This window comes from Crocuta crocuta, unplaced genomic scaffold (genome assembly GCF_008692635.1).
Source record: "Crocuta crocuta isolate KB4526 unplaced genomic scaffold, BGI_CrCroc_1.0 scaffold299, whole genome shotgun sequence".
NCBI lineage: Eukaryota > Metazoa > Chordata > Mammalia > Carnivora > Hyaenidae > Crocuta > Crocuta crocuta.
The window spans coordinates 8,585,517-8,611,570 of NW_027532747.1; the positions used below are offsets into that span (position 1 = coordinate 8,585,517).

Here is a 26,054-nt window from a genome sequence, read left to right on the forward strand (position 1 = left end):
GGGGGGGGGGGGGGCAGGAAAAAAGAAAATCAAATGAATACTGGTTGCAAAGACCAATAATAATTACATGTTGTCAAATTATAAAAAACAGAAAGAGTATATAGTATGGAAGTTTGGAGGGGGTAAAAAAAAGGTAAAACCATATGTCATTTTACAGGAAAGGGTAAAAGTACTATTTTATACTAGACACTGATAAGTCAAGAATGCATGGTATAATCTCTAAGGTAATAATTAAGAGACTACGGAGGATTGAATAATTCAATAAGACAAAGACAGAATACTTAAATATACTCAAACCAGTGCAAAAGAGGCAAAAAGGAGAGAGAAAAAAGGGAACACAGAAAAGATAGGAGAAATAGAAAGCAAATAGAAAAGTGGTGAATTTAAAATGAAATATGCCAGTAACTATATTGTATATATATGGACTAGGTGCTCCAAACAAAGGTAAAAATCATAAGGGGCGCTTGGGTGGCTCAGTCAGTTAAGCGGCCGACTTCAGCTCAGGTCATGATCTCACAGTTCGTGGGTTCAACTCCCACGTCGGGCTCTGTGCTGACAGCCAGCTCAGAGTCTGGAGTCTGTTTCAGATTCTGTATCTCCCTCTCTATGACCCTCTCCTGCTCGCTCTCTCTCTCTCTCAGAAATAAACAAAACATTTTTAAAAGGGTAAAAATCATGAAAGTTGACTTTTTAAAAAATGTTTACTTATCTTTGAGAGACAGAGCATGAGCAGGGGAGGGGCAGAAAGAGGGAAACACGGAATCTGAAGCAGGCTCCAGGCTCTAGCTGTCAGCACAGAGGCTGACATGGGGCTTGAATTCTCAAACCAGGAGATCATGCCCTGAGCTGAAGTCAGACGCTTAAAGGACTGAGCCACCCAGGCCACCCTAAAATTGACTTTAAAATATAGAACTCTATGCTGCTCACAAGACAAACATGAAATATAAGAATATAAAATAGTTTAAAATAAGAGAGGAAGTTACAGTATGCAAACACTCATGAAAGCTGGTATGGCGACATTAGTCTAAGACATTGCTAGGGATACATTTCATAATGGTATAATTTTCTTGGGGAGCCTGGGTGGCTCAGTCAGTTAAGTATCCGACTTCGGCTCACATCATGATCTTACAGTTTGTGATTTCAAGTCCCTGTTATGACAGCTCAGAGCCTGGAGCCTGCTTTGGATTCTGTGTCTCCCTCTCTCTCTGCCCTTCCCCTGCTCACGCTCTATCTCTCTCTGTCTCTCAAAATTAAATAAACGTTGAAAATTTAAAAAAATATATATTGCATTCTAAATGTGTAAGCACCTAATAATGCAAACATTGCCAGTGCAAGGAGGAATACACAAATCCACAACCATAGTAGGAGATTTTAAAATTCTACCCTTGGTAGGGGTGCCTGGGTGTCTCAGTCGGTTAAACGTCCGACTTCGGCTCAGATCATGATCTCACGGTTTGTGGGTTTGAGCCCCGCATCGGGCTCTGTGCTGACAGCTCAGAGCCTGGAGCCTGTTTCAGATTCTGTATCTCCCTCTCTCTCTCTGACCCTCCCCTGCTCATGCTGTCTCTCTCTCTCAGAAATAAATAAAACATTAAAAAAAAATTTTAAATTCTACCCTTGGTAACCATAGAAGAAAAGATGCAGTAAGAATGTAGAAGATTTAAACTATACAATTAACAAATTTTATTTATTTGACATATATAGAACAACACAGTATCAAACAACTGCCAAATACAAGAACATTACAAAATAACCAGAGGCTCAGCCCTAAAAAAAAAAAAAAAAAAAGTGTAAAAAGTGTAAAAGAAATGAAATAATACAAAGTATGTTGTCTGGCCACAGAGGAATCTAACTATAAATAAATATAAAAGTTCATAAGGAAAATCCCTATGTGTTTAGAAATTAATAGCCATCCTTCTAAATGACCCATGGGTCAAAGAATAAACTATGAAGGAACTTAAAACTCAGCATAGCAAAGGAGGTTTTAGCTAGCAAAATAAGTCAACAGATATAAAAGACTTAAGGATCGAAAAGGAGACGTTAAACTGCTATTATTCAGCAATAATATGATTGCACACATGGAATTTTTTTAAACTGCAAATAAATTATTAGAATTAAAAAGTGATTTTGCAAGTTTTCTGGATACAAAATCAATAGACAAGAATTAATTGCATGTCTACATACTAGCAACAAAGATTTGGAAAGTACAATTTTTTTAAAGATGTATCAGTGACAATAATATCAAAAAAATAAATACCTAGGAACATACTACATGAGATATAGTGAAACCACCTACACAGAAAACTATAAAACAGCACTGAGGGAAATGAAAGAAAGTCTAAATAAATGAGACATACTATGCACATGGATTAGAAGATTTAATATTATAGAGAAGTCAGTTCCCCATATCAATCTATAGATTCCAGGCAATGTCAGTCAAAATCCTAGCAGTTCAGATGTGTTTGTGTGTGTTTAACTTAGCTCTTCAACTTAACAAATAGCTAGGAATAACCATGAAGTAGGAAGAAGAAAATAAGGAGAAGGAGAAAGAACAGGAAGAAGAGAAAGTAGGGGGAGACAAGGAAGAGAAAAACAATTATAACAAGGTAGAAAGACTTGCACTGAAGGATATAAAGTTTTACTATTAAGCTACATTAATTCAGACAGTGTGGTTTTGGGAAAAAGAAAAACACACTAATTAAACTAAATAAAGAACTCAGAGATAGAACCGTCCTTAAATAAACACTTGGTTTATGACAAAAATGTACCAAGCAGTAAGAAGAGGACAATCTTTTCAATAAATGATGTTTAGTCTACTATCCATTGAGGAAAAAATTGACCCTTACCTCACACCATACAGAAAAATTAATTTCAGATACAACTACATGTAAATGGTAAAATTTTGAAAACAAAGTATTGCCCAAAATGTGGAATAGAGACAAAAAGAACTCTCATACATTGGTAATGGGAGTATAAGTTAGTACAACTCTTTTCGGAAAATTGTTTGCCATCATCCATTAAAATTAGATATATGCTGGGGAGAGGGAGATGAAAAAATTAGATATGTGCACACCCTTTGATCCACCAATCCCACACTAGGCATATATCTAACAGAAATGTGTGCATGCACACACCAAAAGATACATAGAAGGATGTTCACAGCAGCATTACTTATAAGAGCCAAAAAGTTGGAACAACACAAATATCCATTAATAGTAAACTCAATACATACACTGTAGTACATTAATTTTGTAGAATATATATAGCAATAAAAATGAACAAAACACAGTTTTGCTCAACCCATAAACAAATCACACACACATGCGCGCACACACACGCACACACACATAAATAATGTATGATCCCATTTATTTACAATTCAAAAATTGGCAAAACTAATCTTGGATGTTCAAAGTCAACTTAGTGGTTACCTTTGGGATAGAAGGAGCACGTAATCATGGTGGTAAATATGAGGGAGATGTTCCCCATATACTAAAAATTTGTGTGCTTTTCCATATGTGTATAATGTACAAATAAAAAAATTTAAAATACCTTTTTTAAATTTGTGGAGATTTTACAAAAGATATAAATAAGAACTCAATAATGGAGAAAGTATGACATAAAAGTACTGGTAGACCTTCTACTTGTACACAACTCAAGAATCCAAGTGTACTAAGGTAAGGTTAGATATCTGGTAGCCTACACCAAAGTCTAACCTTGTAGTGCTTATCTTTAGTTAAGTTTTATCACTTCTGCAGGAAACTCTGTCTTGGAAATGTAGATCTTGTGCCACATCTTTCATTCCATAATACAGATGGAAACCACTCAACAGCCAGCGCTGATCTAAATTATTTACTACTCAAGACACAGTCACATACATACAAAAAAAAAAAAAAATGCTAAATATTTTCTTTCTCGCCTACAGAAGCAGAGTGTTCTAGAACAACAGAATGGCTATTTCCATTCCCAAGAAACTTCTTGTAATTTTTCATCTTTAAGACTCATATTCAATGACCAAACTAATTGAAGTAGTTTTGTTGTTGATAAATAGTAATAAGCCCCAAGGAGGTAAACATTGCATATTACCAAATCCTCACTATTCGATCTTCATATCAACTGTAATTATTCCTATGTTACTGTGCTTATAAAGAAACAATTTATATACACATATGTAAAGTTAAAATAATGGCTAATTACTAACAATCATTAAATCTAGGTGGCTATAGGTATGTTCATAGTGTTATTCTTTGAACTTTTCTGTATTTTAAAAATGTCATAATGAAAGCTTGGGAGGGAAACCTTGTATAATTATATACAATATGAGCTCTACTTTGTTCTAAAATATGCATCAAAAAACTAGAGAGAAATATACCAAAATGTTAACACTGGTCATCTCTGGGTAGTAACATTCTTTTTTCCTTCTTATATATTTCTATAATTGTTCTAAAAGCAATGCTTCCTTTTAAAAATTAATTTTACTTTTTAAAAAAGAAAAACTTTTGTCCCTAAGAAAGTATTTTAAAAAGTTCTTTTTAAAAAAGAAAAATTCTGGTCCCTAAGAAAGTATTTTATATTTGAGTTTCTAAGCCCATAAAATTCTGTATCCAAATAATTTTTATTATTAAGAGTAATGTATATTTAGAGTCAGAGTAACATCTAAATACTGATGATACCCTTCAGTGCATCTTTCATTGTGGCAGATGTTGTAGAAAATTTCTAATGCTCCTGCCAAAGTTTAATTAAGGGACTGAATTCACAGAAGTGATGTCACACTGTTAGAACAGAAAAATGTGGGTTTTCAATGAACATAATCTAAGTCCAAATTCAAGCTGTGCTCCCCTATTATCTGTGTGAATTTAAGGATGTTACTCAAACTCTGTGTCTCATTCGTCACCTGTAACATGGAAATAAAATCTACATCTCAAGATTTTTTTGTCAGGATTAATTGAGAAAATGTCTGTAAAACTCAATATGATGCTTGGTCCATAATTGTGCTCAGTCAGGAGAAGGTTAAAATATTAAGTGACATGGAAGCAGCTAGAACAATGTCTGACAAACAGCCATTGCTAGATCAATAGTAATATATGGGCCAGAATGATTCATTTTTTCCCACGATTTCTTGTTCCCCGCATAGAATGCCACAGTCAACTAGAATGGGGGTTCCAAGAGAGTCGCTACCCCAGGGCCTTGGCCAGTGCTTGGCAGGAAGCAGGCACATAATGACGCACTGTTGAAAGAAATGGAAGTGGATGGAGGTAGGATCACAGGAATGGACTGAAGAATGGAAGCTGGCAGACAGACACATCTTGTTCAGGTAGGCCAAGAAAAGATGAAAGAGTGGCTCTGATCTCAGTAGGCCTAGACTGAGCTATTCTGGGGAGACACGGTTGACTGGCTCTTCGCAGCAGGTAGGGTCGCAGGGGTAAACGGAAGCTGCTGGCAGTTTGGCAGGCTTCTGGGATGCTCTGAACAGGCAAATCTCATCATGCGGCTTCTCCGTTTAAAACCTGTCAGTGGTTTCCTTTTGCTGTTAGGATAAAATCCCAACTCCTTCACGGGCCCTGCCAGGCTTTCTGCTTATCTCGAGCTGCTCTCCTGTCAGTCCATCGTCTGACTGCACACGACCTTTTCCGGTTCCTAAATAGGATCATGCTATATCTGGCCTCCAAGTCTGAACCCATGTGTTCCTTCTGCCTCAAATTTACATTTTATCCACTCATGATTCACTCTCCCTTTGACAACTAGAGTGTACATATCTTTCAGGTATCAGCTTCCATGTCACTCACTGGATAATCTTCCTTGACAACTTAACCCTCCCCAAACTTGCCCACCGTCAGGGTGAGGTCAGAGGCCTCTGCTGCATATTCCCACAGCTCTTTCTATTTGTTCTGCCTTAGCCCCTGTTACAATGTAAGGCAGTTTCCTGGTCTTTTCCGGAAAACTGACATGTCCACACATAGTGATTTCAGTCGGCTTTTTTCATCACTTTACTGCTCAGTGCCTAGAATAACATCTAGGATAACATCGGTCGACACCCCATAAACATTTGTTGAATAAGTGATCAGTTTCCATATCCAGATGGCATTAAGCTCCATGGGGTCTGGTTCTGAATCAGTTCTTACAGCATCAGCAAACATTACCTGGCACAATAATTACTCTTCAAATATTTATCAAACAAATTTCATTTGATACTGGTTCCCCGTTCATATATCATGTAATGTATATTACAGGGATCTACTGAGAAGTTGAATATTTCAACCATTTCATTTATTTTATTAATGCTTCCAAATTTTTCCTGTTTTTATATTCAAATTAACCACTTAGCAACATTTAAACATTCTCTACTATCCATGATTTAAAACACCAATAATACTGATTTCCATTTTTTTAAAAAGTACTTACTATTTACCTTCATTGTTTTAATTAACATTTTTACTACCACTAAAGCCAGTATTATTTGTTCTGAATTGAGAATAAGCCCACCAAAGACCATCAAAGCCCAAAAAACAGGTGTTAACATCTCTTAACACTTGGCTTTCATCAGGAATACAAATCAGACACCTGAATTAAGTTAAATCCCCTGTGAATCACCTCAAATCATCTTTGGGAAGACAAGTAATACCAAGAAAGAAGGAGATTCTCAGAGCATCAGTGTACAATTTCATAATAATTTGAATAAAGGCTAACTTTGCCAAAATATTCACTTCTCCTGTTTTCATGAAAGTATGTAAACAACTAAGTGGGGCGAGAAGGCAGTCAGGGGCATCAGAAATTCCATTAGCCATAGGTTCTTTCTTTGATTTTACAATATATGAACATAAACAAAAGGCCCTAAGGCTTTACATTTAAATTCAATGTTTACATCTTGGTTATTAGTTACACAAATATTCACCAACTGTTGACTCTTTCTGTCCAACTACGCTCTCACGGTCACTTCATTTTTATTTAGTGTACGAACTGGTAATGTCGAACATGCAAGTCTTCTTCTCCAAGCAGAATTAGCCAGCTGAGGCTTTGCTAAATGGTAGGCAAATCAGCAGCAACATTCACTGCTCACACCTTTGATTGAGTTTAGCGATAGTTAGGACCCCAGGCCAGGTGTACAGCGAATGAGACTAAGACTTAGGCTATTTGCTGCGATGTCATAAATGCTTTTGAAATTGATTTTCATTATTTTATTTTATAACATCTAGTTTCCAAAAGGATTTATGACATGTCCCAAGGCACATAAATATAATCCAGCAAGATTAAAAAAAATAATAATAAGTAGGTGAGGCAAATACGGCATAAGAGAATTAAAATGGGGCATCACAGGGCTATTCTCTTCTTACCTGTGTACTGCAAGCCCCTGTATTCACTTATTGCCCCAGGAGGTTTTAAATTGGGCCAGTAATGGAATAGCATTTGTACAGCCGGAGGTTTCACTTGTGAAGGCCCATAGGCAATCACATATAAAAGATCCTAAAGGAAACAGGAAGCATATTTTGACTTAGCATCATCAATTACAAATAAAAACAGCTCACTTAATATTACCAAAGCAGTGAAAATTCCAATAGAAGGGTTGGGTGATTAATTTCCCTGACATTTCATTATCTACGTGTTTCTCAGATGAGGTCACATTAAAACATTATTTTTTTATTATTTATTTATTGGTTCTGTAAATAAGCCCTCCCTAATTCCCCTTCCAGGTAACGGGCAAAACTACACTGTCTTTTAACAAATTCTTCTCTACCCAGGATGTTAAAGAAAGATTTTAGAACAACAGAAACCAGTTTGCCAGACACTGCATTTTTAAAAATATTTTCCTAAAACATACTTCATAACAATTCACATCTTCTATTTGAAAGAAGACAGGTTCTTGAGTACCATTTCAAATTAAATACAATTATCATGTAATATAGTATTTGCTGAATTCTAAGAATAAGAGACATCCAATTACTTTTTTTGTCAGGCTACTGTGTTTGTCAATATCATTTCTGCTTTAAATAATAAGTTAACCGGGAAGGAAAGGATTCCAAGTTCTGCCACACCCAAATAATAAGACATCAATAAATTTGACCTGTTTTTTGTGAACAATTTTTACTATAAATAAAGTTTGTGGAAATAAATTAAATTTGGCCCAAAACTTACTTTCCAGACTTCTTGCTTATATTTCATGAGGCATTCCAATAATTGACAATGATACACTGTGAGGAAGAAAATATAATTTGAACATGAATTATAAATACTAGATAAAATATCCTTTGAGATATAATAAAATATATTAGTATGACTTTCACTCTAATCGTTAAATCAGAAGTTACTTATTTCCAAAAGAATAAAACTGGATCACTATCTTACACATACATAAGAATAAACTCAAAAGGGGGCTCAGTTGGTTGAGTGCCTAACTTTTGATTTCCGCTCAGGTAATGATCTCATGGTTCCTGGAATCAAGCCCTCCCCCACCCCCCACCCCCCATCTGGAGCCTCTTAGAATTCTCTCTCCCTCTTTCTCTGCCCCTTCCCAGCTCATGTGTATGCACATGCCCACTCTCTCTCTCTCAAAATACACAATATTTTGTTTTAAAAAAGAATAAATTCAAAATGGATTAAAGACCTAAATGTGAGACCTAAAACCATAGAACTCCTAAAAGGAAACATAGGTAGTAAACTCTTGGACATCAGCCTTAGCAACATATTTAAGGTTCTGTCTCTTTAGGGAAGACAACAAAAGCAAAAATTAACAAATGGGCCTACACCAAAATAAAAAGCTTTTGCACGTTAAAGGAAACCATCAACAAAACAAAAAGGGAACCTAATAAGTGGGAGAAGATATTTGCAAATAATATATCTGATAAGGGATTAATATCCAAAACATATAAAGAATTTACACAATTCAACACCAGAAAAACCCAAATAATTTTATTAAAATATGGGCAGAGGACCTGAACAGACACACAGATAGCCAACAGACACATGAAAAGATGCTTAACATCACTCATCATAAGGGAAATGCAAATCAAAACTCCAATGAGAGATCACCTCACACCTGTCAGAATTGCTAGCATCACAAAGGCAAGTAATAACAAGTATTGGTGAGGACACAGAGGAAAGGGGACCTTTGTGCACTGTTGGTGGGAATATAAATTGGTACAACCCCTTTGGAAAATAATATGGATGCCCCTAAAAATATTAAAAATAGAAAAACACCATACGCTTCAGTAATTCCACTACTGGGTATTTACCCAAAGAAAACAAAAACACTAATTTGAAAAGATACATGCAATCCTATGTTTATTGCAACAGCATTTACAAAAGCCAAGATATAGCAGCAATCTAAGTGTTCATTAATAGCTGAATTGATAAATAAGATGTGGATATAATATATAAAATGGAATATTATTCAGCCATAAAAAAGAATGTAATCTTGCCATTTGTGAAAACATGGACAGAACCAGAGGATACTACACGAAGTGAAATAAGTCAGACAAGGAAAGACAAATACCATATGATTTCACTTATATGTGGAATCTAAAAATCAAAACAAACAAACAAGCAGAAACAGACTCATAAATATAGAGGACAAACTGGCAGATGCCAGAGGAAAGAGGGGTGAAGGATGGGCAAAATAGGTGAAAGAGATTAAGAGGCAGAAACTTCCTGTTATAAAATAAATAAGTCATGGAGATATAAAGTACAGCATAGGGAATACAGTCAATAATATTGTAATAATATCGTATGGTGACAGATGGTGACCATACCTATCACAGTGAGCACTGAGTAATGTACAGAATTGTTGAATCACTATGTTGTACCCCTGAAACTGATATAGTTTTAAGTCAGCTATACTTCCATAATAAAATTTTTTAATAATAACAAAAATTAAAATAAAACATAAATATATATTTATATAAATAAATAACAAAAGTAAAATAAAAAAATTACTTATGTCCTTATAGTATTCAGACATTTCAAAAATCATGTAAGCCCTTGACTTTATCAAGCCTTTTCTGAGATCCTTCATCTTATTAACAAAAGAAATATTAAAGAAAATCCCTAGTAATAAAAATTATAGAATATAAACTTATTTCAATGTGATCAAAAATTACACAGGATAAAAAATTGCCCAATAGGATTGCAATAAAACCTCATGTTTATGGAGGGTTCATTACATGCTGGGTATTGTGCTGAAAGTCTTATATGTATTATCTCATAACCACCACATTGCACTAAGGAAACAGGCTTAGTTTCCTGTCTTGCTCAAGGTTAAACAAATAGCAAGTAACAGACTGATGGATTAGAATGGGAGTCTTCTACCATGCAGTGACCAATTTTACCATGTTGAGGAATTCTTAGAAGCCACGCAACAGCAAGCTTTTTGATTTGCCTGTGTTTACTTGTGAGAGAAAGAGACCTTCACCTAGTTAGACATACATGTTTTGTATATTCCCGAATCTGTCGTCCAACCCTATCACAGCAACGAAACAGGCTTCACTTTAATCACTGATGATCTCTGTGTCATTCAATTCAATTCACATACTTCAGTCTGCCTCTTAATTGACCTTCAGAAGCACTCATTAGTGCTGACCACTGTCTCCTTTTCAAAATACTCTCTTCCCAGGGAACCTGGGAAGGTTGAGCCCAGTCGGTTGAGTGTCCAACTTCATCTGAAGTCATGATCTCTAGTTAGTGAGTTTGAGCCCTGCATCAGGCTCCCTGCTATCAGCCTGCTTCTGATCCTTTGTCCCCTTCCCTCTCTCTGCCCCTTGGGCAGATGTTTAATAAACATTTAAATGTTTATTAACATGACTTGACTTCATGACTAACCTTCTTTTATGATGTGTGGCTGATAGTGTCGTTGCTACTCAAACACTATCAACAGCCCTTTCTTCCTTGTGTATCTCCCAACCCACAGACTACAAAGCAAGTAGTCCCAGAGCCCCTGGCAGCTAGGGATGGCCATGCGACTCAGCCCTGGCAAGTAAGACCTAAGAGAGAATCCTCTCGAGGGCTTCCGAAACATTTTTCCTCTGTGATAAAAGAGGGACAACAGGTGATCTTTCTCTAATTACCCTGACTGATCCTGTTACCTGTTTGTGGCTGTGACTACATAAGAATACAACAATTCCCACTGTGGCAGCCATCTTGCAAATATGAGGGGAAGCCCAAGAGAAACACAAAGCTGCCACTGCAGTCCCCTGATGCTGCGGCGCTATCTGCAAGACTTCCTACTAAGTAAACAAAGTAAACAACAAATGTGCTTGTCATTCAAAACACATCCTAACAGGTACAACATCTCTGTTTCCTTGGCAAGCTCATCCTCTTCCACTAGACCTTTATCTATTGGAGTTCCTGAAAGCCCAATCATAAGCCCACTTCACTTTTCATTCTATGCTCTCTCCTAAGCAATCTCACACTCATATACAACTTCAGTTACGATCCACATGCAATTCAATAAAGGTCACTGAACACTTATGAGTAGGTTCAAGGTTCATGATCTCTAGCCCAGAGCTCTGTACTGAGTTCCAGACTCATAATTCAACTTCCTAATTACCATTGCCTCTTTTTTAGTGGGGAAGCTGATTTATTTGCAGTGTTGTGTTTTGGTCATATAGAATTATTACTGAGATTATGCGTGCGGGGTTTTTTCCCCCAGTTTTATTGAGATACAATTGACATTTAACATCGTATTAATCCAAGATATACCATCTCCCCCTCAACCCCTCAAAGACACCTTGAACACAATATGTCCATAACAGATCTCATGAGCTTCCCTCAGAAGTCTGGTTTTCTTCTTCCAGTGTCTCCTTTCACAATGAATAGAACCACATGCATCCGGTGATGCAAGCCAAAAATTCTCTATATCTAATATGTCACCAACTCCTATCAATTTTACTTTTTATTTTTTTTTAATTTTTTTTAATGTTTTATTTATTTCTAGGAGAGAGAGAGAGAGACAGCGTGAGCAGGGGAGGGTCAGAGAGAGAGGGAGTGACAGACTCTGAAACAGGCTCCAGGCTCTGAGCTGGCAGTCAGCACAGAGCCCGACGCGGGGCCCGAACCCACGAACCGCGAGATCATGACCTAAGCGAAAGTCGGACGCTTAACCAACTAAGCCACCCAGGCGCCCCTCAATTTTACTTTTTAAATACTACTTTTCTTGGTCTCAACTGCCCCTAACTTTTACATGCACATGAGGTCTCCTCAAGGGTCAATCTACAACCACTCTGGTTCCTTTATTTATTTATTAGAGACACAGAGAGAGAGAGACAGAGAGAGAGAGAGAACGTGCACACAAGTAGGGGAGGAACAAAGAGAGATAGGGAGACACAGAATATGAAGCAGGCTCCAGGCTCTGAGCTGTCAGCACAGAACCCGATGCAGGGCTCAAACCCATGAACCGCAAGATCATGACTGGAGCCGAAGTCAGACATTTTCCTCACTGAGCCACCCAGTCATCCATTCTAGTTTCTTTTAAATCTATTCTCAACTGCAGTCGGTGTGACACACGTACAACCACCCAAAGTCCTTCAGAGCCTTCACATTAGACTCAGGATAAACACAGAACTCCCAAACAGCCCACATATGCTGCATGTCCTGGCCCACAGGCTTTCACCATCTTAGCTCCCATGAGGCAGCCCTCACTCGAGCTCCAGCTGTACCAATCTCTCAGTCCCGCCAGCTTACCAGGCTCCCTTCTAACACAGGAGACTCTTCTACTTGAACCCCCTATCCCTTGTAGGCCTTTTGAATGCTACTCATGCTTCAGTCCTCAGACCAAAGGTTCTTCCCCAGAGAAGCCCTCTCTGACCTCTTCAAGAAAGGAAAAATTCCAGGGCACGTGGGTGGCTCAGTCCGTTAAGCGTCTGACTTCCGCTCAGGTCATGATCTCACCTGTGGGTTTGAGCCCCGCGTGGGGCTCTGTGCTGACAGCTCAGCCTGTTTCAGATTCTGTGTCTTCCTCTCTCTCTGCCCCTCCCCCACTTGTGCTCATTCATGCCTCTCTCTCCCTCAAATAAATAAACATTTAGAAAAGATAAAAATCCCCTTTTATAGGGTCTCATAGCACCAAGTTCATCTTTCAAAGTGCTTGTCACAGCTGAAACTTTATATTTGCTTTTGAAACTATATAATTACTGTCTTCTCCCACCACAACCATATAAGCTCCATGAGGCAGGGGTAGAGGTCAGTTCTGTTTTGCCAGCCATGGTGTCTCCGGCGCCTGCCACAGACTGGATATTCAGTGACTATTTGCTAGAAACAGAAAGAGCCGTCTAGAATTGGAATTTTGTCCTTTAAGGCATCAGTGAGTTCACAGGTACAGATGCTCCAGGCCACTTTCTCCTTCTCCAGATGGCTGTCACATGAATCCAGTTCACAGTAGTCCACTGACTGCCCCTGAACACACCTGGAGAGCTCCTGTGTTTCAACTGCTCCCAGACTGCCCCTCTTACCCTATCAATCAAAACTTTATCCATATTTTAAGACCCACACTTTGTTCAAGTGGCCCAAAGCCTTTCCTGAACATTTCAATCCATAGAGTTCTCTCCCTCTGATGAATTAATACTGTCTATAGTACATGTTGTGTACTCTCCACGTGGCACTTTACGTTGTAAAGTAATGATTTATGTGAATATGCCGCATATTTCCAATTAGACCTAAGGTCCACAGCAAGCACCATACCTTGTATTTCTGGGTGGTTTTCGCAATGTCTAGCTCAGTGCAGTGAACAAAAGAATTACTCGGTTGAACAGGTCTATGCTGCACCCTTGATACACAATGGGCTACAAAGACCAAGCAGCCACTTGCTGTCTCCCCCCCAAAAAAAAATGCAAATGACAAAATGACGTCCTACCACTTGATCCCCAAAAGCCCCTCATGGATACTGCCTCACTCTTAACAGTTTCCCACAACATAAGACTAGTTTTGGGTCCCCAGTGTAATTTTTAGCATGGAATAGCTGGCTATAAACATTCCCATGAACAGATAAAGACACAGATTTGAGAATAACAGAGGTGACACAACCTGATCACAGTGATTTCCCAGGGAAACACTCAACTCCAAGAAGAAAACGGCAGACTGCAGCGACTTGCATCGCTCATTATTGAGCATTTACAATGTGCCTGTCACTATGCTACATAAATAAGCATTTTATATATACTTAACTCATTAAATGCTCACAACATTTTAAGGCATTGAAGAAATTATTATTTCTGTTTTAGAAATGAGGAAGCTAGATCTTAGGGAGGTTAAAAAACTTGCTCAAGGTTAACACGGACTGGCAATTTACTGGTGAGCTCAGCTACGACCCACAGACCTCTAACTTCATGATTTTAGGGCCCCTGCCCTACTGGCCTCCCAACTTAGAAATTAGGACCAAAGCCTCGGGATGAGATTTCAACTTACTAGACTCCAAATGAAGGGTGTCTTCAAAAAATAAAATATATTAAATACAAATGACATTTTGAGGGCCCTCCAAGCCAGAGTGAGATATGAGATAGAACTTCCAAAAAAGTATACATTTTAATTACTCATATAATAATCACATGGCATTTCATATTTAAAGGGTAACACTCCAAATAAAGAAGCATTAAGATTTCAAAATAAAACACTTTGGGGGCACCTGGGTGGCTCAGTTCATTAAGCATCTGACTTCGGCTCAGGTCATGATCTCATGGTTTGTAAGTTCTCGTCCTGTGTCAGACTCTGTGCTGACAGCCCAGAGCCTGGAGCCTGCTTTAGAATCTGTGACTCTCTCTCTCTCTCTCTCCCTCTCTCTCTCTCTCTCTGCCCCTTGCCCACTCATGCTCTGACTCTCTGCATCTCTCAAAAAAATAAATAAATGTTAAAAATTTAAAAATTAAACATTTTTAGGGGCACCTGGGTGGTTCAGTTGGTGCATCCAACTTTGGCACAGATCATGATCTAGCGGTTCATGAGTTTGAGCCCAGCATCCGGCTCTATGCTAACAGCTCAGAGCCTGGAGCCTGCTTCAGATTCAGTGTCTCCCTCTCTCTCTGCCCCATCCCACTCACATTCTTTCTCTCTCAAAAGTAAATAAACACCTTTAAAAAAAAACACTTTTAGGGGCACCTGGGTGGCTCAGTCAGTTGAGCATCTGACTTTGGCTCAGGTTATGATCTCACAGTTTGTGAGTTTGAGCCCCAAGTTGGACTCAGAGACTGGAGCCTGCTTTGAATTCTGTGTCTCCCTCTCTGTCCCCTCCCTCACTCATGCTCTGTGTCTCTCTCTTTCTCAAAAATAAATAAACATTTAAAAAATTTAAAAACACTTTTAAAAATAAACAAAAATAAATAAAACACTTTCCCCATCCTACGTCAAAAACATAATTATTATTTATTATGTAATTAAGCAGACGATTGAAAACAGTGCCACCAAATTTGTTCACTTTCCATATAAACAATATACAAAAATCAAAATTGAGTTCATATCATAGCATGTGATGCCAACAGTCAGCCTCTTTTTCAGGTCTGTTTCCCAAAGTTCATGTGCAGTTATACTAATGAATGAAAATCAAATTATACAGATGAATGGAAATGACACTCATTCAACATCAGTCCTAAGAGAAGAAATACAAGTCAAAACAACGAGATATTGTTTTTCATCTGTCTGACCGAATACAAACTTTGATAATACTCAGTGACAGGTTATTGTACTCTCGTATGTAGTTACTGAGACTACTGAAATTGTTTCAAGTCCATTAACTTATTAATCCTTCTTTTATGAATTTGTTCGAAGGAAATAATCAAAAATGTAGTAAGATTCATGTTCAAGGATTCATGCCACTGGAGTAGCAAATTCACAAAATATTCACAGTGAGTATCTTCAGTCATTAGAATTCCAGATGATTTTTTACATTTCTAATTTAATGTATTCCTATATACTTCCATTCAAATTCTAGTCAGTGTTCTAAACTTGCCCCAAACATTCAAAAAATACGACTAGCCAGCAAGATTACTGCTAATAGCAATAGGCAGGGTGAACTTCTGTCTTGTAACACATCCTCAGCTGTGTATTCCCCAAGAGGAGCTGTCCCCACATGAGAATTTCTAGCTTACTTGTTTCATATCTTGTTTAATCATCGTTTCTGAAATTAGTCAAGCCATTCAAAAGGCCACTTACCTGGGTTGGATGTGTATTGCATTGCAATCATTAGCATGGATGATGCAGACAGATTAACATGGGCAGGAACACCTTCTCTTCTTGAGGAGCCCACTGAAACAAAAAAATCTTTTGATTAGACACAATTAGTCTGTATGTAGACTTCTTGTCATGCAGCATGATAGCTGAGAGGAAACTTTTTGCTAAAGTCCAAATCAATTCAGTGGATGTTTTGCACAAATAAAACCACAAATTCTGTCCTCGCATACAAATATTACAACTGTCATGATCGACAGCAAACATTTGGTAAGAATCTCCAAGCAGGAGAAATAGTGCCATAGTGTGATGTCATAGTTTTATCAGAGAGGTACTTAGATGTGGTCTCTACTCCCAAGATGTTTATAACTAAGTGGAAAAGAGAAAAAACAAGATCCTCACGTGCTCAAATATAAAGGCAGGTTGAAGTATATACCAATAAAGGTAAAAATAGAAGGCTTATTTATTTTGAACTCAACTTGCATGTATCACCTTTCAGAGATGCAAGTGAAATAATCGTCCACTTACAGTGGGGACCTTATTGATTCAGTTAACACATAAATTTCAAATCACGTATTATAAAAAGAAACTTGTCTATTAATTTAAACATCATTTCAGCTCTCACATATCACTAAACAATTTTATTCAAACCTTTACATGTAACTCATCAGCAGCACCTTCATCCCCATGAGAACCACTTTTTTAGTTTTCCAGGGCTTACCATCTTCAAATCCAACCAAGTTGTTTGAAAGAATGCAATCTTTTTGAATCAGTAAAGAACACTGTCACCAAACATTTTAACCCGTGCCACATGTACTCAGTTACAAAGCAAGCTGGTTTCTTCAAAACTCATAGCTGTGTATCCATGATCTCCACATGATAATTGCTTACATACTGCTTTTAAGACATCTTTAAGTGGCTCGTTTATGGTGCATCCAACAGTATATTACATTTCTTTTCCTCTCCTTTTTAGTGATACATCAGGGAACTCCAAAAAACATTCAAAACTAGCAATGATGGAGGTCATTTGGGATAGTACTCCACAGAGCTGCTTCCTCCAAAGAGTACTTTGTTATTCTAACCAGCAATGGAGAGAGGGCTCACATAGGAGAAACTTTAAAAGCACTCAAATATCAAATGAATTCCTTCTCTCAGGGATAATTGCAGAAGTAGGAGGAATCTCTCCTTATATTTAGGCTTTGTGGCAGATCATCAAGAAAGCCTGAGCAGAACAGTTTACAGTGAGTATGACACCCTCAGTCAACGCTCAGTTTCCGCCACACAATAGAGAAAAACACTAATGTGGGCAACAGCAAAAAAGCAGATGACCCACAAATCTGATTGATTTTATTTTATTATATTTTACATTAAAGTACGATACGTGGAAATAATATCTCACCTCCACCCATAAAGAATAAAGCAACTTATAATAATACACATGGATAAAAGAACCATTAAACCACTACTACAAGATTTGTCAGGTAATAAGGGAGAGAAGACAGAAAATTTAACATGATGCTATTCTTTTTTTTCCGTAAAGGAAAGACTTTAAGCACCACAATGGATGGTGACCTTTCAAAAGCTTTACAGACATAAGCAAACAAATAAAGAAAAGAGATCTATCATTATGTTCTATTTACCTGAATTTACTTTTATTAATCACTCACAGCTGGGATGCTGCTACCCCCACCAAGCAGGTGATATTCAGGCAGATAAACTAGTTTGGCAGTACAATATAAATGAGTACTAATAATTATACATAGATATGCAAATCAGGCCAATGCTCTTAGATGGTAACGTTGATTAATCAAGTGAGATGAATCAAAGGAAGAGAACTTTGAGCCAAATACTAAAGAACAAGATACATTTGCTCTCAGACTTAGCCAGGGAGCTTGAGAAAATTCAGCTTTGGGGCCCATATCTAGAGTTTAACTCCATCAGTTTGAAAGCAGAAAAGGTACGAGTTTAAGAAGCACATCATATGACTCTGATCAAGCGGGCCCTGAGGCTCGTGGGAAAAGCATTACTAGAGGGATAGGAAATAAGAAAGGAAGCACTCAGTAAAGTGTCCAGATGCGGGAACAAGTGTTGATGCCCTTGTGCCCTTTGTTCAGGGAAGGGGGTGGGGGTGCGGGGTGGCAGAAAAGTCTAGCCTCTGACATACTCGAGGAAAAATAATTACATATATTTAAATAATTATATATGTGTGTACACACACACACACACACACACACACATATGGTCCTCCTGGGACGAGTGTTTTCACCTTTGTTTAAATTCATCTGAAACTTTTTAATAATAAATGTTTCTTTAAAAACATAATAAAACGACTCTTATGGGAGTCTGAGAATCCCTGTGCCTGGAAGCCTTTAAAACTGGGAGAGATGCCCAAAATGTCTCAATGATTTAGGTGAAGTCTATTTGGAGACTAGCCCAAATGGCCCTGCGACCTTTGCATGTCCCTTTTACCCCTGCTGATCTGTGCTCTCTGACAAGTATGGTCAACCACAAAGCTAAAAGTGTTCCCCTGGTTCAAGCCCTCGGAAATTGGCTCCAGGACCTCTATAAACAGACAGAGCCTTGCAATTGCTTAGCCATCTGACAGACTGAATAAAATCACCACAATTCTAATTAATAAATGTGCAGAGGCTCACATCATTTATTGAATCTAGGTAAAAAGGCATGATGTGAACACATGTGCAGCTTGTCCCCGTGAGGGTGTATAAAGCCAAAGCTACATACAATGGAAGGAAGAAGAGAATTAGTCAAAATAAGAAAACTTTACATGTAATATTGTGCTCAGGAAATACAATTAAAAGTTTTAAGACCTGTTTCCTGATCCTCCAGCACCATAAAAACAACCATTTCTAACCTTTCCTCTATGAGCTGAAACAATTCCTTAATCTGTTCCTGCATCTTATAGTTCCTAATATATTGTTGTGTACAGCTCTCTTATATGATGCCCACCCAAAAAGCAGGTAAGTATATGGGGAAGGCCATTTTATAAAGAGAAATCAGATTACTTACATGAGAGCACCAACTTAATTATTAGGACAAGAGCCCAGGTCACTTAACGTCATAGCTAATGTTCTAGTGACTTATTCATTCAAAATTCATTTAAAAATTCAAAGAACACTCTTCCCATACCTCCCATGTACCAGGCATTGTTCTTTCCCTGGTGAACAACTGTTTACAGCCATAAACAAGACAGGTAAGCCTTTGTCCTCATGAAGCTTAAATGCTCAAGCTCTGCCATCCAATATGGCAGCCACTAGCCACATGTGGCTTTTTAAACTCAAATTAATTAAACTTCAACTAAATTAAAAATTCAGTTTTTCAGTCTCACTAGATACATTTCAAGTCCCCAGTTGCCATATGTGGCTAGTGTATTGAACAGCATGGGAGTTTTTTAAAACATTTCTATCATGCAGAAAGTTCTATAGACAGAGCCGTTCTAGAGAACAGGCAAACAAGTACCCGAAGAAATGTAAAGCAGGGCAAGGGAATAGGTAGAAAGTGATGGAGGGTCCTGTTTTAGCTTGAGGGTAATGAAAGGCATCTTGAAAGGTGAGACACTTGAGCTGAGACCTAAGGTGAGTGAGGAAGAATCATATGACCATTTGGGACAGGACTACTGTGACACAAGAAAGCTTAGTGCCTTTAGGAAACTGCAGAATGGCTAATGTGGATTGGATGGAGTGAACATAGAAGAGACAGTAATGAAATACTAAGGTGAGCAGTGCCCAGAGCACAGAGGGCTGTGTGGCGTAGGGAAGGACGCTGAATGTGATTGGTCAGAGTGGTGGAAAGTGATGAAGGAAGCGACATGGTCTGATTTACGTATCTGGAGGATGGCTAAGGCTCTTTGGTGGAGAACAACTGTAGGATTGCTAGGAGTAGAAGCAGGGAGACCAGTTCAGAAACTTCTGGACTGGTCCAGGTGAGACATGGTGGTGAGAAGTGGTCTGAATTGGAATATATTTAAATAAACCCCACTAGCCTCATTCTTTTTTAAAGGGTAAAGGTAAGAGAGTCATCTGGGAAGAAGAAACACATTCTGGTGCCATCCAATAGAACCATTTCCTGTGCCTGGCCAGACTGCACTGCCTGAATTAACAAGCGTCTCTGTGTAAGCAGAGGTATTTCTGTTCCATGAGATGGACTTTGAGCATAAGATACCTATGCCTTCAGAAAGGCCTATCAGTTCAATATAATGGGAAGACTGCAACACCATGGCCCAAAAGTCAATGCAGCATTAAATATTTGTAAACTGCTAGATCAATGAAAATCATAGAGACAAGAGTGCACATCAACAATGCAGAGGTAAAGGGCCTGACTGGCTCAGTCAGTAGAGCCTGCAACTTAGATCTCTGGGTTGTAAGTTCAAGCCCCACGGTGCATGTAGAGATTACTTTAAAAAAAAATAAAATCTTAAAAAAAAAATGCCAACACGTTCTGTCAGATTCTATGAGATCAAAACCTATTCTGGTCTTTATTATCACTATACAACAAATTCTGGGGGTAAAAAATCCCAAGACCCAAAGGCTGGCCCCTTTTCTCAAGCAACGTTTAAATGATAAAACTTCAGGACAACATGTGAATTGGCGCAGAATATTGGAATTACTTGCAATGGGATGTGACATGTCCCTCATATGGCTATGGATTTGGTCTGTTATATATTTGTCTAACATGTTACAATATTCAAAGGCCATTCCTATATGTTATCTCCTGGTCTTCACGACAAACATGGAGTACAGGCAGGGGAGATCATGATAATTCACAATTTTACAGCTAAGGAAACTAAAGCTTGATGAGGTTAAGAGATTTGCCTATTGGTGAAAGACCTTCTGGGTTTCTATTCCAACATATTTCCACCAATTGAATAATAAAGCTCTTAAAGAATAGTAAGACTTAACTTTATAAAAACAATCATTAGCTGATAAAACAAGTTTTAGATCTAGAAGAATATTTAAATGTCATCATATGTGGTGTTGGGCCCTGACTGTCTTTTTATATATATATTTATTAGTTTTCAGAGGATCATAGAAGCATCACAGGCATCCTCTGTAATCATAATAGAAGAAAAATGGTCCAGGGCTAATAGCCTGGAACCAGTATTCAATTAGACCCCACAATTGCTTTCAAGTATTCAATTAGACCCCACAATTGCTTTCAAGTCAATGCAAAGATCTAAATGAACCTTTATTTTTTTCTAAGGTAAGTGACTTTTTGAGGAAATTTAAGTTGGAGGAGACTACACAGTCTAGGCTACCAAGATCCACTAGAAGGGTCTTTGATATCATTGTTCAGCCTTACTATCATCTCTGAAATAACAGAGCCTATATCAATTAATGTTCATTTAGGATCAGCTTTTCTCTTCTCTGCCAACGTCCATATCATCTTCCCAACGTCCATATTTCAAGTTGGTCCACAAATCACAGACCCTTTATTGGAAAAAGAGAGGTTTCCATGGTGAAATGCTAATGACTTTTTCAGTTTTTAGTAATTCTTTAATTTTTTTTTAAAAAACAGAGCCTGTTGCACACATTTGGAATACAAAGAAGTATATCTTATTTGTGGAAGGAGTTAAAAAGATTATTTCAGAAGAAATTTTCATAATAAATTGCAGTTTCCTCCACAGCATCTCAAAAGGAGTGATTTAAAATAAAGCCACAGTGCCAGATTTATTGACAAAAATGACAGAAGGACAAATGGATAAACGTGCACAGCCCTTACATAGGAAGAGCGGTAATACTTCATTAGATCCGCTTCAGAGCTCGGCGCTTCATAGTGTAGGTTCTTAATGACACAAACATTTAACACCTGAAAAACTGCCCACATTTTACATCTTGACCTTGTGAACACCACACCAAAGAGATAAAAGCCATCTTGTCTTAAAGTCTTTATCAAACACTCAGAAAATGCAGCCTCCTTCACCCTAACATCTCGGTCCTGAAATAAAAACATTCTGGAAGAGTTAAATGCCCCTCTCTCGTTTTGGTCGCAATTTCTAGACCCCGAAACAACTTCCAAAGACAGAAACGAAATGGATGCAGGCAACAGATACATGTTCTCACATCAATTCCTTTACACGTGATTAATCTGGAATCCAATCCCCTCGTTCTTTGGGTCTGTGTCTTTGCCAAGAAATAAATACAAAAACAAAAAACAAAACAAAACAAAACAAAAACACCTCAATCGTTTAAGAGAATGTGGTTTTAGCCTATCTAGGCACCTGGGTGGCTCAGTGGGTTATGTGACCAACTCTTGACTTCAGCTCAGGTCATGATCTGGTGGTTCCTGAGTTCAAGCCCCACATCAGGCTCTACACTGACAGTGGAGAGCCTGCTAGGGATTCCCAATCTTCCCTCTCTCTGCCTCTCCCCAACTCATGTGCACGTTCTCTCTCAAAAATGAACTTTTTCTTAAAAAGGGCATTACTACCATTTATTTTCAAAGATTTAAAGGTTCCTCAACCCACAGAGATGGTGACAATAAATGGAAGTCACAAGGAAGAAACTAAAACCAGAGCGGTAGAGATAAATGAATTAGATCAACAACTGGGTTACAGGAAGATGTGTGCCTCTTACATAAAATAAGATTGATGTTACTTAACCTAGAATTAGTAAGCCAGAAATAACCTTAGAGATGGAACATGCTTTCCAAACCTCTCCTTTACAGCCGAAAAAACAAGGGAGTCCCAGAGACATAAACAGCTTGTTCATAATTTAAATGAACACCAAGTTACTCTACCAATAAGTATTAAAATTCACACACATTTTGTAGACTCAACTCAGTATTTTGTTCTCCTCAGTTGCCAAGGCTCACACATTTAAATAAATAAGGATTCTAATGTGACTTTAAGGCATGTTTTGGGGTCTGTGCTTCTAATTAAGTAGAAATTAATAACCAAGGATGAAGAAGCAAATTGCCAGTCATCACAATTTTTGATCAGTGTGAAGCATAACTTCAGAGGCCTGACATATTCAACACCTCTCCCTAAACAATTAACTTATTCCTAAGGAGGGTACAGTGAATTTAGATTAATTATTACAAAGATGCTCCCCACCTGTAATTCTTTAAAAAAAAAAAAAAAGAATTCCTATGTCTAAATTTCACAGTTAACATAACTATAAAATTCTAAGGCTGTATCAATAAGCAAGTGCTTGTCAGGTTACAAAGAACAAAAAAAAAAGAGAAAATGATCAAATATTCTATTACTTGAACCATATCATCAGTCTGCTAATGTTTTTGAATCGCCATAAAGTTGAGGCAGAAGTGAGACTCTTTGCAAGACATGAAAACTACAATTCCCTAGCTAAAATTAAGCTTAACTGTAAAATAAGTAATGTAGCTCAAGGGTACCTATGTTTGCCAACTACTTTTACATAGCAACAACTTTAATAAGATCATAAGTACATAAAGTTAAAATGGTGAACAAAAGTCACTAGGAAATGAATGTGACCAATAAAGGTATTTTAATGGAACAAAAGTTGAGGGAAGGAGAGCAGTAAACTGACACTTAGTGAACACTTGGCATCGAGCTAGCCAGCACCTTACCAATATTCCCGGTGAATCATCTCCATTATCATAACCACCCAGGCAGCTACTATGATTATTCTCATTTCATAGGTAAGAAACAGAAAGGTTAGGTAACTTGACTAGGGCCACACAGCTAGTTTGGCAGCAGAGCTGTAATTTAAATATACATCGGTTTGACTTTAAATCCACAATCTTTTCAGGTTATCCAATGAAATATATAGATTGATTCATAATCTAGTTCTGTTTTTGTTTTTTGTTTTTTAAGAGAGAGAGAGAGTGTGTGCACGAGCAGGGGAGAGGGGCCGGGGGAGAGAGAGAGAGAGAGAGATTATCTTAAGCAGGCGCCATGCTCAGCCCAGAGCCCAATGATGGGCTCAATCTCACAACCCTGGGATCATGACCTGAGCCGAAACCAAGAGTCAGACATTCAATCAACTGAGCCACCCAGGCACCGCTCATAATCCATTTGTTTAAAAAATACATTAGAAGGATTTCGATCATAAAAACCACAACCAATCCGGTTTTTTCTCTTTGCTCTCACGTCTGGAAAGCCTATTAGAATTAAGTCTGTAAAAGTGAAACAGAATTCAAATCAGCTCCACATTTATAACAGAAAATTGCACATGAGTTGCAAGCCTTTTTCCAAAGTGTTTTCATACATTTTGACTCATTTTATCATCACAACATCCCTGTCACAGGAAGCTAATGCTAGCATCATTTTGGAGATGAGATATCAACCATGTGAGATGCCTAGCACCACACAGCACATTTACAAGTGAAGCTGAAACTAGGATCTATATGTCCTGACACTTTCTATTGCTCTTCCCATCACAACCTTCTGCCTTCAGATGCAAAAGATAAGAATTTCTATACCTGAGGCAGCACTCTCTCCATACTTTTTCCTTGTTACACAAATTACCATAGTTTCTATATAGGTAATACAGACTGTGCATTGATATGTTTTCTTCCTACCCTATAAGATCAAATTATGCAAATAAAACAAGTCTAAGGATTAACCATCATTCATTCTTTGGTTCTCTTCATAATCATCATGCTGAAATGACAATTTAAATCATAGCACATGGATATAGCAAGTGATTCCATTATAATCTTGAAACTCTACAGCCTGAAACAGCGAAAGCAATTTCCATTCATACAATATGTTAAAAGAATCTAGTATTAGGTAAGACTGAACTTACATATAGCCATTGGTAGAAAAGATGTGCTAAGATATTCAATAATATCCTTGTGCAGAAATGGAGGAAAGGTAGCTAACGTTGATATCATCGTGTAGGGCAAAGTACTCAGAATATCATCATTGAGAAAGGGTAGCAAACATGTAGTTGTATAAAATATCGACTGTCCAAGATCTACAAAACAAAAGTGAGTAATTAGTCACGGAATATTTTGTCATTTAACAAAATATGCTAATTCTATATTTTTAGTTCTTATGAACTGGCTTAAATTATAAGCAGCTTTGCTGCCTTCTTATGAAGATTTCTGAAACATAATGCTCAGCAGAGTGCATAGACAGTGTATTTGTTCAATAAATGACTGGTGAATGACTGCATTAAGAAAAATAAATATCGATTTCATGAAGCTTTTCCTCAACCCTCTATCAATCTTCAGCAATACTGGGTATTCCTATTATTCCTTGATTTTAGAAACTAAAAGCACTTTCCACATGATCACAAATCCTGAAATGTCGCCTAGCATTCTCACCTCCATTAGATTTTAACTGTGGCACAAAGATGCTACATTATTTCCCCACTGGAAGTTTTAGCAAAGTCAAGGGCAGGACTGGAAATAAAGCCAGGCTATCCCTGCTGCATCAAAAGCTACAGTCTTTCTACATCTCGAGTCTTGGGCAATGAGGGAACAGGCACCTTCAAGGACAGCAGCATAGTTTGCAGGTGCCTAAGAAAAGAAGCTGTAAACTGATGCTGTGTGGTCCTGTGCGTTCAGTTATCAATTATCACAGAAGAACGTATGACCTAACAGTAATCTTTCTATCAACATCTTTAATGGGGAGAGGAAGAGTACCTACCTCACTTCTAGAAGGACTGTTAGGAGGCTTAAATGAGATTAATACAGAGTGCTTAACACAGCACATAATGTGTGCTCCACAAATATGAGCCATTGTTATTAATATTAATAGTTACTATTATCACCTGCACAAGGAGCAAAAATAAAGGACATTCAAAAAAAATAACTATTTAGCTTTAGAATGCATGTACACCAAATCTCAATACACTGAATACATCTATTTGTTTTTAAGTAGGTTTCATGCCCAGCGCAGAGCCCAACACAGGGCTTGAACTCACACTCCTGAGATCAAGACCTGAGCTGAGATCAAGAGTCAGATGCTTAAC

The 26,054-nt window shown here is 37.8% G+C and overlaps 1 protein-coding gene across 3 annotated transcripts in view; it reads right to left on the reverse strand.

The window, feature by feature from the left end:
- Nucleotides 1-24,984, reverse strand: part of UNC79 (unc-79 subunit of NALCN channel complex) — a 207,326-nt gene extending 182,342 nt beyond the window's left edge. For 2 of the 3 annotated variants that reach the window (XM_077780866.1, XM_077780865.1), the window contains exons 1-4: nucleotides 24,882-24,984; nucleotides 16,126-16,218; nucleotides 8,131-8,186; nucleotides 7,332-7,461 (exon numbers count right to left, since the gene is read on the reverse strand). In XM_077780866.1, coding sequence (XP_077636992.1) covers nucleotides 7,332-7,461; nucleotides 8,131-8,186; nucleotides 16,126-16,218; nucleotides 24,882-24,969 — 367 coding nt within the window. In that variant the 5' untranslated portion in view covers nucleotides 24,970-24,984. The remainder of the gene's footprint in view (nucleotides 1-7,331; nucleotides 7,462-8,130; nucleotides 8,187-16,125; nucleotides 16,219-24,881) is intronic. The other variant, XM_077780867.1, reaches the window with a different exon arrangement.
- Between the last annotated feature and the right edge of the window lie 1,070 nt (nucleotides 24,985-26,054).